Raw genomic sequence first — 13,861 nt, 5'->3', positions numbered from 1 at the left:
GACTCAACAACTTAAACACTTACACCTCACGGGACTTAGCTTTTATTGTTAACAGATCACTCACAGACCTTTGATTGTGGCATCCGAGGGAATGTGATACAAAGACCAGTTGGGAGAATATTTGGTGGCATCAAATCGAAAGAGTATGAATGGCCATGGCAAGTCAATATAGAGTTCCCAGACAAAGTAAGTCAATGGCTTTTAAAGCTCCCCACTAAGAGAATGTCAAAGGTAATATTGAATATCTCGATAAAGCATAGCGAGCCCCACTTGTCAGTGTACATAACCCCAGCTCCCATCTCTCGGTGTACATAACCCCAGCTCCCATCTCTCGGTGTACATAACCCCAGCTCCCATCTCCCGGTTTATATAACCCCAGCTCCCATCTCTCAGTGTACATAACCCCAGCTCCCATCTCCCGGTTTATATAACCCCAGCTCCCATCTCTCAGTGTACATAACCCCAGCTCCCATCTCTTGGTGTATATAACCCCAGCTCCTATTCGCTGCTTCTCCTTTCAACTTCAATCTATCTATTTGTACTCTTGTTCCATCAGAATTTCTCTTCCAATACCACCAACTTTACAATTCCTAAATTATGCTGCAGAGTATATTGTGTCCTGAATCTAATCCCCGTGACCTTGAGTCTTCAGGTAATTGTTGCTTTCTGTTTGGCTTCTCATGAGTACCTGAGTAACCTGTCCTAGAGGCGGTCGTATGCTGTTAATGGCACACTCTTTGATCAATGCAGCAATCACCATTTTGGTTGCGGGCTTGCCCTAGGGAAATCCAGATGCCTGACACACAAAGTCTCAGGTTCTACATGTATTTCAATGTACACTGCGAGATATAGTGTCCAGAACTGAAGTGGGATCCAGGGGCTGGGGGGAGAGTGGGGTGGCAGGTGACACCTGGGGAGGGGATGGGTGCAGAGGGAGCAGTCAGAGGAGGGACCCCTGGCAGGTTATAAGCACACTTCATAGGGGAGTTCTGGGCATTAACAAGACAATGATCAGAAAGTGAGGACTGATGGTCAGGAAGTCAACGACATTGGTACAGGGGAACTGGACTGGTTTGGCCCAGGTATTGGCGGCAGGGATAGTTGAGGAATTGGTATCGGGGTGATTGAGGGACCAGGGATAAAAATGGTGGGGTTTGATACCATGAAGAATAACAGGTAAATAATGGGACTTACCTTAGTGACTGAGCAATTAAAATGTTATTGCAAGGGTGACCAATGATGGACACTTCTCCCTGGCCAGATTCCAAAACGAGTGTTACACTGGGAACGATGTGAGTTAATGGGTGCCTGACTTGGAAGATATTAGGCAAGCAAGAGCAAATCGCACCAGGTGACATGAAATGATCAGGATCAGGAAATGTCCATGTTCATTAGCACAGGGCTGAAATAAATAGCACAGCACAACCAAAGCCCTGATTCACTGCCAGGAATTGTTCCTGTGGCAGAAAACTCGATTTAGTTGAAAAAGAAACATGAAGAGTTGGAGACACTTAGCAGGTCGGGCAGCATTAGTGGAGAGAGAAACAGAGTTAATGTTTTGTGTAGATGACCTTTCACAAGGTCGTCGACCTGAAACTTTAACCCTGTTTTTCTCTACATAGATGCTGTCTGACTGGCTGAGTATTCTCAGTGCTCAGGTTTTTGCCTCAGATGCAAATTTTGCTTTTGATTTTCACCTTATTTGATGTTTGATTAAATACAACATACTCAGAATTAAGACATGACCAAGTTGTATCATAACCCTCTGCATGAAAGGCTGGAATTTATATGTAGGCTTGTATCTCAGCAGTGTCTCAAAGTGCTTCGCAATGCTGGCAGAACCAGGATTCCTATCTGCCCACATGAAGTTGGTGGTGAATCACTTTCTTGAACTGCTGCAATCAGTGCATTGAGGGAAGTCCACCAGCACTCAAAAGTAGGGAGATACAATATTTGACCCAGATATCGTCAAGGAATAGGTGATGTGTTTCCAAATCAAGATGGTGTGTGAGATAGAAGGTATACTGCAGATGATAATGATCCTAAGTGCAATGCACCACTTGGCCTTCCAGGAGACTACAGTTGTGGCTTTGAAAGGGGACGTCAAAGAAAGTTTGGTGAGCTGCTACAATGCACCATGTAACATGGTGCAAACTGCAGCCAATGTGCACTGGCGGTGGAGAGGGTGAATATTTAAGGTGGTGGATGGAATGCAGACCAGTTTGAATGGTCTCAACCCAAAACGTCGACTGTCCATCTCCCTCCATAGATGCTGCCTGGCCCACTGAGTTCCTCCAGCGTTTTGTATGTTGCTCCAGGTTCCAGCGTCTGCAGTCTTGTGTCTCCAGACTAGTTTGTCCTCATTAATATCAATCTCCTGAAATAATGCATCAAGCAAGTAGGGAATACCCGATCATACTCCTAACTTGTGCCTTAGAGATGTAGGAAAGACTTTGTGAGTCAGAAGTTGAGCCACTCACCACAATGTATCCGGTCTCGGTCTTGTTCTTGTAACCACAATCTTTTTGGTTGGTCAGTTAAACTTGAGGCCAGTGGTGAAGCACTCTCCTCCCTCAACCAAATGTTGCTGAGAGATTCGCCAATGGTAATGTCTCCGAACCTCCAGGAGGTTCCATATTGGTGTTAAGCCTTTGCCTGGTATTTGTGGTGCTCACTTAATTGCCATTGATCAACCTGAACGTGAAAGCTATTTCATGCACGCAGACACACACGGCTTCTTTCTGAGACGTAGGAAATGAAATATTTAGCAAATGAACACTGTGTAAGCAGAGAATACCACACTTCTAACCCCAGAATGGAAAGGAAGGTTATTTACACTGGGACTGATGTGCTTTGCTTTTGAAATTGGGAAATCATTGTTAAGAGCCCATTGCTCTCTTTTAAAAAGACTCAATATTTTTTGTCTTAGCAGGTAGATGGGACTCAGTTTAATATTTAAAGCATGGCAACTCTGATAATATATTTGTACATCTCAGGCCAAAGGGCTTGGATTTTATGTTCAAGTTATTCCTCTAATAACTTAATTTTCTTCCATTTCTTTGCACAGGAATTTTGTGGGGGTTCAATCATCTCAACACGTTGGATTCTCTCCGCTGCACATTGTTTTAATGATTCAGTGAATGTGAAAAATGACATAGCTATATGGATTGGTGAGAATCAGACTTTTCAATTCTACAAGGAACATTTTACTGTCAATTTTGTGGCATTGTCACCTCCAGGTCAAGAGGTTAGGGGTAAAACACCAGTCCGTAATTTGAGCCATTTTCTGGTCTGATAAGTCATTGCAGGACCAAGGGTTTGCAGCATGTTGGAGACAATGAACTGAGCCTTAAACTATCAAGGAATGAAAAAGACCCATAGCACTGTAGAGTCATAGAGTTGTACAGCAAAGAAACAGGCCCTTCAGCCCACCATGTCCATGCCACCCATTGTATCTACCTATACTAATCTCATTTACCTTAAACTATGAGGAGCGTTTGATGTCTCTGGGCCTGTACTCGCTGGAGTTCAGAAGGATGAGGGGGGATCTCATTGAAACCTACTGGATATTGAAAGGTCTAGAGGGAGTGGACATGGAGAGGATGTTTCCATTAGTAGGAGAGTCCAGGATCCGAGGCCACAGCCTCAGAATAAAGGGATGTCCCTTTAAAACTGAGATGAGGAGGAATTTCTTCAGCCAAAGGGTGGTGAGTCTGTGGAATTCGTTGCCACAGAGGGCTGTGGAGGCCAAGTCATTGGGTGTATTTAAGGCAGAGACTGATAGGTTCTTGATTGGTAAGAGGGTTAAGGGTTACGGGGAGAGGGCAGGAGAATGGGGTTCAAAAAAAAATCAGCAATGATCGAATGGCAGAGCAGATTTGATGGGCCAAGTGGCCGAATGCTGCTCTTAACTCTTATGGTCTTCCCTTCATGAGGTCAGTAGCCTTCTCTGACTTGGCAATTAAGTATTTGACTAGATGCTCCTTAAATGTAGTGAGCGTCTCTGCCTCCACCACGTCTTCATGCAGTGCATTCCAGATTCCAACCATCCTCTGTGTGAGAAAAACTCCCCCTCAGATCCCCCCTACCTCTCACCTTAAACCTATGACATCTTGTCTCTGACACCCGCTCCACAGGAGAAAGATTTTTACCATCTACCCAACTATCCTCTTCATATTTTTATAAACCTCTATCAGGTCACCCCTCTGCTCCAAGGAAAACAAGCCCAGCCTGTCCGGTCTCTCCTCATCGCTGTAATGCTCCAATCCAGGCAGCATCCGACCTGATAAATGTCAAGGTGTTTTTTGATGATCAACATTCCTCTCCGACACACAACCATCAAAAACAAATTATTTGCCTCATCACTTCATTTGATGCTTCTGTGATCTTGCTGTGTACGCTTTCGGCTCTGGCGCGTACCTCCACAATAACAGTCTTTGCACCTCAAAGTAATCCATCAGCTGTCAAAGTCTTTACTGAGGATCTGACAACTGCACGTTCTCTCTTCCTAAATGACCTGCACTGGATATACAGGGGCAGATTTCCCTCCCCAGCATCCGAGGAAAGCAGCTCCCAGTCACAAACACCATGAGAAATGGACACGGGGAGGAATTTTATCTCACATGAGTGGGAGGGTTTGTGAGTGGCCACTAAAAGTAGCAGTGCATCAGAAACCAGTCTAGATGAAGGGTCTCGACCCAAGACGTTGGCTGTCCATTTCCCTCCATAGACGCTGCCCGACCCGCTGAGTTCCTCCAGCATTCTGTGTGTTACGTCAGAAATCAGTCGTCAATCTGCCGACATCCTCATTTATAATCTGCAATAAGAACAAAAAGTGCTGGAAACACTTAGCAGGTCGGCAGCATCTGTGGAAAGAGAGTTAAAGTTTCAGATCAAAAAGTTTCAGATCAAAGACTTCCAGCAGAACTCTGCAAATGTGAGTGTATCAGACCGCATGCAGGAGTTCCCTCAGGAGAGATGGGTGGGTAATTCCAGTACAATTACCATTCACTAAGAATGGTGTTAACCTAACTGTTCCCCAAGTGCAATCGTAATGCAAGTCACTGTGAAACCAGCGATGGATAAATCTGTCAACAAACCTTACATTCTCCATCTGTTGTATTGAGTAACTGTGAAAAGATTTTGTCATAGACATTGTTAGGAAATGGTGGAGCAAACGGTTTTTAAAAAAAAGATTTGTAAGAACCTGAGCTAAGTTTGTGAACTTTGCTGTTTGCTCTGTGGGGCTCGCCACTTGTGAATGGGACCTGACAGCTTCCCACTGCCCCATCACCTGCTTCTGTAGTGATGCTCTGCAACTAGAGGAGGACACAAATGAGCCAACAGCAACAGCCTCAGGAAGTGCTACGAGCTGCTGTTTAAGGCGGCAGCAGTTGCACTAAAGAGAGGATCAGTAGAGGGGTAAGGCTCAGGGGGTCTACGCCCGGCAGGCAGCATGCACAGGCAGAGGCCAACTTTCCCGCACGTGTTTGGACGCCAGTGTTTGTGGAGGCTGAGGATATTATGGGATACTAAGGATAAGGTTAAGGAGATTCAGCACGTCACTGAACACTCTTAACAAACTTCTGCAGATGTACTGTGAAAGTATCCTGACTGGTTGCGTCATGGCCTGGTACAGCAATTCGAGTGCACAGTACGTAAGGAGCTGCAGAGGGTAGTGACTTAGCCCAATAAATCACAGGCACATCCCAACGTCGGCAGTGTCTACACGAGGTGCTGCCTCAAAAAGGCAACATCTATCGTCAAAGATTGCCTCCATCCGGGCCGTGCCATCTCCTCGCAGCTACCATCGGGCAGGGGGGTACAGAAGCCTGAAGTCCCACACCACCAGGTTCAGGAACAGCTACTTCCCTTCAACCATTCAGTTCTTGAACCAACCGGCACAACCCTAACCACTGCCTTAGTATAGCAACACCATGACCACTTTGCACTAAAATGGACTTTGTTTTTGTTGGGTTTTTTGTTCTAATTGTGTTCTTTCTGGTAAAATCTGTGTATAATTTGTTTAATTTATGTTTCTCTTGTGAATATTGTGTATCTGGTGCTATGTGCCTGTGATGCTGCTGTAAGTTTTTCATTGCACCTGTGCACACATGTACTTGTGCATCTGACAATAAACTCGACTGCGACTTCGACTCGTGTTAGGCTAAAATATCGGAGCCATGGTTTCCTGGAAACTAACTGTGTATATTTTCTCTCTTTAATACATTTCCATACCTTTAATGTAAGTCAGGCACTATTGCCTTTAGCTGAAAGTTTATCACAGGAAGCTTTGGAGGGAGATTTTCCTTTTCAAATGGTAAAGGTCAATATTGACTTTAGTCTGGTAGCAGGAAAATAACTGCTGAATTTTTCTTTTCAGGTTCAACCAGAAGGAAGACAGGTTTGCAAAAATTATCTGTGGAAGAGATCATCTTGCATGAAAACTTTAGTGAACCCACAGAGATGAACAACGACATTGCCCTTTTGAAGGTTAAAGAAACCATCAAGTACAGTTCTCATGTGAGGTACCTACCAGGCCAAGAAGTTACCAAGATTAGCAAAAATTGAAAAAGCAGAAGGAATGTTTTAAGAAAAAATGAATGCCCTGAAGATAAATGGCTTATGAGCCACCTAACATGAAAGTTACAGCTTTGAAGGCGGTCATTCAATTCATCATGTATGTGATAACATTTTGCAAGTCTGGAAGTGGTAACATATGTTCCCTCACCTATCATTTGTCATTGGGTGGGTCTTCCTGGTGGGATAGGTGCATCAGTGGAGATTGTTCAGTTTCTCCTGGAAGATGAAACACAAACAGATTTTGGTCCAGCGTTACACTGGGTGAAGTGACCGCTGATTTTAGCCAATGATATGAAGATTACAAAGGTCACTTCCAGTGCACCATTTCTATTTTGTTCACCAGTCCAACCAGTTCTCTCTCTTTCGCACTCACACTCACTCACTTATCAATGCCATCAAATTATGAGGCACAACTTTAATACTCCTGCCCCTTTATTATGGTCAGCCTATAAATCAGGCTCATTTGACCCTGGACCTTTCCACCTAGGAGAAAAAGGAATTACCACAAGTATTTGGATTAAGTATGTGAGGACCCCCTCCAATGATTTTCCCATTGGGTTACTGAATAGTTGAGCCATTCAATCTGCAAAGCTTCCAGTTCCGAGTTGATCTCAACCAGGTTGGTAGTGGCAATGCTGCTTAATGGTCATTGGGTATGAAACAGATGTACCAAGAGTTGCCTTCTCAGACCACTTCTACTGTACCTTCAGATTCCACTGAGCAGTGTATGCTCTGCCCAGTGGAAAGTTGAAATAGTTGCAGGATTGAGCAGGAACTAGTAGGTACCTCAGCCACCCAGTGAAAGACTCTGGGTAAAATCTCAGTAGAGCTGGAATAGAGTGTCATGTCACACCATTTGAACTTCCCTGCTTCCTGTGGACACCTCCCTCCAGATGTACTGACCAAACTGAATCAACCTTCTCGTGGGTTTATATTTCCTAGACCTATTTGTTTGCCGTGCACAAAGAGGAGCGCACAGCTACTCGTCTCACCTACGGGCAGATGGAAGGAAGCTTGTCGTTATGAAGGTAATGCAATTTCACAAGAATTTTTTTTTAATGCAGATTGTCAGGTAGACTAATAAATGTCATCACTAATGGTCAAATCAGGTGTTACATAATGATGTGCATTTCTTGCTATTAGAAATTGGCTCTAGTTTGTGTCAGGTTCAACTATAGGTGTCACCTCCATTTGTAAACTTATCAGCAGTGGATATAGTCACAGAGTAATGCAGCACGGAAACAGGCCCTTCAGTCCAACTCGTCCATGCCAACCAAAATTCCCATCTAAGCTAATCCCATTTGCCTGTGTTTGGCCCATATCCCTCTAAAGCTTTCCTACCCATGTACCCCATCCAAATGACTTTTAAATGTTGTTAATGTACCTGCCTCAACCATTTCCTCTGGCAGCTCGTTCCATATATGTACCACCCTCTGGGTGAAAAAGTTGCCCCTCAGGTTCCTATTAAACCTTTCCCCTCTCACCTGAAATCTATGCCTTCTAGTTCTTGATTCCCCAACCCTGGGCAAAATCCCTGGGCTACATTGCAGTTCGGTATTTAGTACATGCAGTGATGTAGACATTGTAACAATGAAATCCCTCATTATGTGAACTGATAACTGTCTGCTCACACAGAGAAAACAATTTGCATTTACCTTTGCACTTGCCCTCTCGTTTCTCCTATCTTTGCAAAAGTGACACATTATGTAAGATATGTTCAATATTAAAACAAAAATACTTTATTTTCAGATTTACAATTTAAAAAAAAATAGTATTTACTGTGTATTTCAATTTATTTCAAAACAGTCTGTAGATCATTGAAGTCCCCAATACTCTCCTTGTTTGTCAGCTAATATCATTTGCTGAATTAATGTACACTGAGTGAAACATCAACTTCCGTCCAAACAACACTACTAATGTGGAAAAATATCTCCTGGCCCCTCATAGGGATTTTTCAGTAGGCAGGCACGGTAGTGTAGCAGTTAACGTAAAGCTTTGCAGCGCCAGCGACCCGGGTTCAATTCCGGCCGCTGTCTGTAAGGAGTTTGTACATTCTCCCCGTGTCTGCGTGGGTTTCCTCCGGGTGCTCCAGTTTCCTCCCACATTCCAAAGACGTACGGGTTAGGAAGTTGTGGGCATGCTATCTTGGTGCCAGAAGTGTGGCAACACATGTGGGCTGCCCCCAGAACACTCTACGCAAAAGATTCATTTCACTGTGTGTTTCAATGTACATGTGACTACTAAAGATAAAGATATCTAATGCACAGGGGAACAGGTGTAGACTTTTGAACCCCCTGAGGGTGTTCTGCTATCCAGTGGGATCACAGCCGACCTGTAACCTAACTCCACACACCTGCTGAGTACTTATCGCCATATCCCTCAACACCTTTGGGTTACAGAAATCTATCTCGGATTCAATGTTAACAACTGATTTGCTATCAGATGCCATTGGCAGACTCCCACCACACTTGTTTTGTGGAAATGTCCTCATCCTGAAAGGCCAGTCTTTCATCTTTAGACCACAACCCACATCCTCAATCTGCCCACAGGTGGAAGTACTTTCTCTCTGTCACCCTATCAATTCCCCTTGAGAGCTGGAATGCTTTAATCAAATCATCCCACCACATTCTAAATTCTAGGGAATATGACCCAATCACAGATGGGTTTCTGTAATCACTCCTTACACTTTATCCCTTGAGATATGTATCATTCTGGTAAATCTATCGTGCAAATCCCTGCAAAGCCAATGTACCCTTCCTGATGTATGACACCAGAACTCCTCACAGTTCTCAGTATGTGGTGTAACAACAACTTGCATGAGTGGAGCATGTCATCTACCTGCTTACAGCTGAAGATGGCCAGTCCTAGGACACTGCGCCATGAAACTGCTGCAGTGATGTCCTGGAGCTGGGATGATTGACATCCAACAAGCACAACCATCTCCCTTTGTGCACAGTATGACTGCAACCATTGAAGCATTTTCTCCCCCTTGATGCCCTTTGACTTCTTTTATCAGGGCGCTTTGATGTTACATTTGGTCAAATGTCGCCTTGATGCCAAGCCAGTCAACCTCTGCAGTTCAGCTCTGTGGTCTGTGTTTGGATCAAAGCTGTAATGAGGCCTGGAGCCGAGTGGTTCTGGCACATTGGGCATCGATGAGCTGGTTACTGGTGAATAAGCTTTGCTGGATCGCACTGTTGATGACAGCTTTCATCACTTTGCCAGTGATTGTGAGTAGACTGATTGGGTGGTCGCTGCCCAGATGCGATTTGTCCTGTTTTCTGTGAACGGGACGTAGCCGGACAACCTTCCACATTGCTGAGTTGATGCCACTTGTATCGGTATTGAAAGACCTTGCCTAGAGGGGCAGAGTTCTGGAGTGCAGGTCTTTCTTCAGTACTACAGCTAGGACATTGTCCGGCCCCGTACCCTTTGCTGTATCCAGTACTCTCAGCCATTTCTTAATGTCTAGTGGGATGAATCAAATTTCCTTAAAACGACCATGATCCAGGAACCTCAGCAGAGAGCTGAGGTGGATCATCCACTTGGCACTTGTGGCTGATGCTTCAGTCTTTTCTTTCACGTTCACAAGCTGGGCCCTACCACTGTTGAGAATGTGGATGGTCCTGGAGCCTCCTCCTGCTATCAGCAGTTTAATTGTCCACCTCCATTCATGCCAAGATGTGGTAGAACTGCAGGGCTGCTGCCTTGCTTGTGCAATCACTTGGTTCTGTCTATTGCCTCTCTTGCTGCTTAGCACACGTGCAGTCCTGAGCTGCAGCTTCTCCAGGCTTCCACCAACCTTAGAGGAGGAGGGTTCCAAAGATTCACAACCTTCTGAGATGGTTTTTGTAGCTGAGAGGACATAGCTTAGGAAGCACAGGTCAGGGTCAAGTAGATCGCCGAGATAGCTAACAACCTGGTGCAGCCTGAGGCCATGGTTGGGGAGGGAGATAGAATCAGATACAAGAACACAGATTGTGGCAGGTTCCAGAAGGATTACTTAGCTTTCCATTTATTAACTGGAAGAGCTCATGGTGAACCACGAACTGATGGTTGGACCAGACGTTGGAGGGAATGCTCAGTACCCAGCCATTCTTACCTGGACCCACTGCAGGTCCGGGACCTACAGATGATGCCACATCTGTCTCTGGACCTTGTCGTCAGACTCCAGCTTTTGTCAGAGCCAGACGGCTGTGCTGGCAGTGTTCCACCTGAAGCCCCGTTACCACAGAGACCCCCCCCCCCGACTAACCCCTGGGTGCGGGGGAGTCTGTGAGTTTGGTCTTCCACATGCAGACCTACTGAATGCAGGTAGGCAGGGGTTTTGGTGGGGTGTCGTTGACTCTGGGCAGTTGGCCAGACCCAGGAAGACCCAGCCCAACATCTGTCAACCTTGCCTTGCAACACTCACTGGTGCTTCCCATCAAATCACATACCCTCCCCTTACTTAAATCAGGCTCACATCTCCTCCACTAACTTACTTTGGCTTCCAGATAACCAGCTCAGGCTTTCCTTCAAATATAGAGATGTACTTTGGTATTGGTATTGGTTTATTATTGTCACTTGTACCGAGGTACAGTGAAAAACTTGTCTTGCAAACCGATCATACAGGTCAATTCATTACACAGTGCAGTTACATTGAGTTAGTACAGAGTGCATAGATGTAGTACAGGTAAAAACAGTAACAGAATACAAAGTGTCACAGCTGCAGAGGAAGTGCATTGCAGGTAGACAATAAGGTGCAAGGTCACAACAAGGTAGATTGTGAGGTCAAGGGTCCATCTCATCATATAAAAGAACTGTTCAATAGTCTTATCACAGTGGGATAGGAGCTGTCCTTGAGCCCGGTGATATACCCTCAGGCTCCTGTATCTTCTGCCTGATGGGAGAGGAGAAAAGAGAGAATGAGCCGGGTGGGTGGGGTCTTTGATTATGCTGGCTGCTTCACCAAGGAAGCGAGAGGTATAGACGGAGTCCAAGGAGGGGAGGCTGGTTTCCGTGACGCACTGGGCTGTGTCCACAACTCTCTGCAGTTTCCTGCGGTCCTGGGCAGAGCAGTTGCCATACCAAGCAGTGATGCATCCAGATAGGATGCTTTCTATGGTGCATCAATAAAAGTTGTGAGTGTCAAAGGGGACATACTGAATTTCTTTAGCCTCCTGAGTAAGTAAAGGCACTGGTGAGGAAGCACCAGGAAGATTGGTTCTTGACTAACTCTGTCCACTTCCTGCATTCATGCTCTGAACATTAATATTGTGCTACATGATCAATTGAAACAATGGAGATGAATATCGCATTAATATTACCTCCCAGATATTATATTGACAAGTGACAATGGAAGAAATGAGAAGATACTTTCAGGTTATGTGACTGGGTGGGGTTACTATAAGAAAAAGTCGACTGTATCAAGTTTCAATCTGCTGCATGCCCAAGTGTACATTCAGGTACGTTGATAAATGATCTTTTTTTCTACGTCTTTTTGCTCATATTTGGAATAGTTTTGGGGAACGCATGGCCACATTAATAAGTGTATACATGCTGCAGAATGAGACAGATTCCAGCTTATTGCTGTGGGAGTAGGCGGTTCAATTCCCTATTGGTTCAATTCCTCACAGATTGGAGGTAGGGCACTAGGGGTGCAAGTAGTTGAAGCTACAATACCACCCCCCCCCCCCCCAGCCTTCTCCCCATACACAGAGAATGGCAAATATACAGCAAAGATGTGACTGCTTATAACCAAATGCATTGGGTTTGGGCCAGATGATGGACTGAAAAAACATCCAGAGGGAAAGTTTATTTGGAAAAACTTACAATGTTAAAATGCATTTGTCCAGGAAGACTTGTAATTTAAGACACAGCTGAAAGCAATTGCTGTGTTGGTGGGTGAATATGTATCACGGCACTCTGGCCATTATTTTTATAGAGGAGGTCCAATTACTTTTCAGAAGGATTAACAGATTTTATAAAGCAGCTGGTAAAGGAACTAGTTAATTCTTCTGTCAATGGAAATTGCTGGAAATACTCAGCAGGTCAGGCAGCATCTGTGGGAAGAAAAACAGGTAACGATTCAAGTCCAGGACCCTTCACCAGAACTGGGAAAGAGAGAAGATGTTCGTTTTAGGCAGAAGTTGGGGGAGGAATGGATAGAACAAAGGGAATATCCCCGATAGGGTGAGGTCAGATGCCTTAATCTGACAGTGAAGTAGCAGTTAAGATCGGTTTCAGTTTGTTTGTCTGTGTGATGTGGTGCGGTATTAAGCCCAGAAGGCCACAATATACAAAAAGGAGAAAAACGAAGCCAAGTTATGTTCTGGTGCAGACAGAAAGGGTTACCTGAAGTTGGAGAATTTGATATGGAGAAGGGTGCACCGTGGACCATTCTTCCTGAGCCAGGCCTTCCCTTCTCCCATAGTGGACAGAGCCCCTGACCACATCTCATCTATTCCCTGCTCTCGCCTCTTCTCCTCCTGACAGAGCAAGAGCAGAGTTCCGCAGGTCCTCACCAGCCATCCCACCAGCCTCCACGTTCAACGGATTGCCCTTTGCAAATCCTGCAGGCTCCAACAAGATTCCACCACTGGACGCAAATCCCCTCCCCTTCCCTTCCAGCATTTTGAAGGGATCACTCCCTTGATGAATCCCTGGTCAGCTCTTCCGACCCTGCCTACCGCTGCCCACCATATTGTCACTTTCCCATGGAACGGCAGGAGGTGAAACACCCGTCCTTTCACCTCTTCCCTTCCCGCCATCCAGGGACCCGAACAGTCTCCCCAGCTGAAGCAGCGGTTCACTTGCACTTCTTCCAGTCTTGTGCACTGCGTTTGCTGTTTGCATTGCGGCCTCCCCTGCACTAGGGAAACCAAATGCAAGTCAGGTGATCACTTTGCAAAACATCTGCACTTGGTCTGCAGCAGTGACCCTGAGCTCCCCGTGCCTGTCACTTTAATTCACCACTCCTAGTCTGACCTCTCTGTCTGTGGTCTCCTGCACTGTTACGATGAGGTCCGGTGCAAACTCAAGGAACAACACCTCATCTTCTGCCTGGGCACGTTGTAATCTGTGGGACTCGATAGCGCATTCTCCAACTTTAGATAACTCACTCTTTTTTTTCCCTGTCTGTATCAGAACTGGCTACTTCTGCCTGTCATCATTTGGCTTAGATTTTCTCTTTCTTTATACAGTCTGGCCTGACAGGTATGTCCACAGCCTTACCATTAGCAACACGTTACGCAAGCAAAGAATCTAAAACTGATCTTAACCGCTACTTACCTCCAGA

At 45.3% G+C, this 13,861-nt stretch overlaps 1 protein-coding gene across 2 annotated transcripts in view; it reads left to right on the top strand.

Annotated features, from left to right (window-relative positions):
* LOC127581422 (complement factor B-like) overlaps positions 1–13,861 on the top strand; it is a 52,360-nt gene that overhangs the window by 24,423 nt on the left and 14,076 nt on the right. For both annotated transcript variants that reach the window (XM_052035828.1, XM_052035827.1), the window contains exons 11-15: positions 56–186; positions 3,068–3,170; positions 6,383–6,527; positions 7,525–7,610; positions 11,899–12,029. In XM_052035828.1, coding sequence (XP_051891788.1) covers positions 56–186; positions 3,068–3,170; positions 6,383–6,527; positions 7,525–7,610; positions 11,899–12,029 — 596 coding nt within the window. The remainder of the gene's footprint in view (positions 1–55; positions 187–3,067; positions 3,171–6,382; positions 6,528–7,524; positions 7,611–11,898; positions 12,030–13,861) is intronic.

Source organism: Pristis pectinata, chromosome 21, assembly GCF_009764475.1.
Source record: "Pristis pectinata isolate sPriPec2 chromosome 21, sPriPec2.1.pri, whole genome shotgun sequence".
Classification (NCBI taxonomy): Eukaryota; Metazoa; Chordata; class Chondrichthyes; order Rhinopristiformes; family Pristidae; genus Pristis; species Pristis pectinata.
This window is presented reverse-complemented; position numbering and strand designations above follow the sequence as displayed.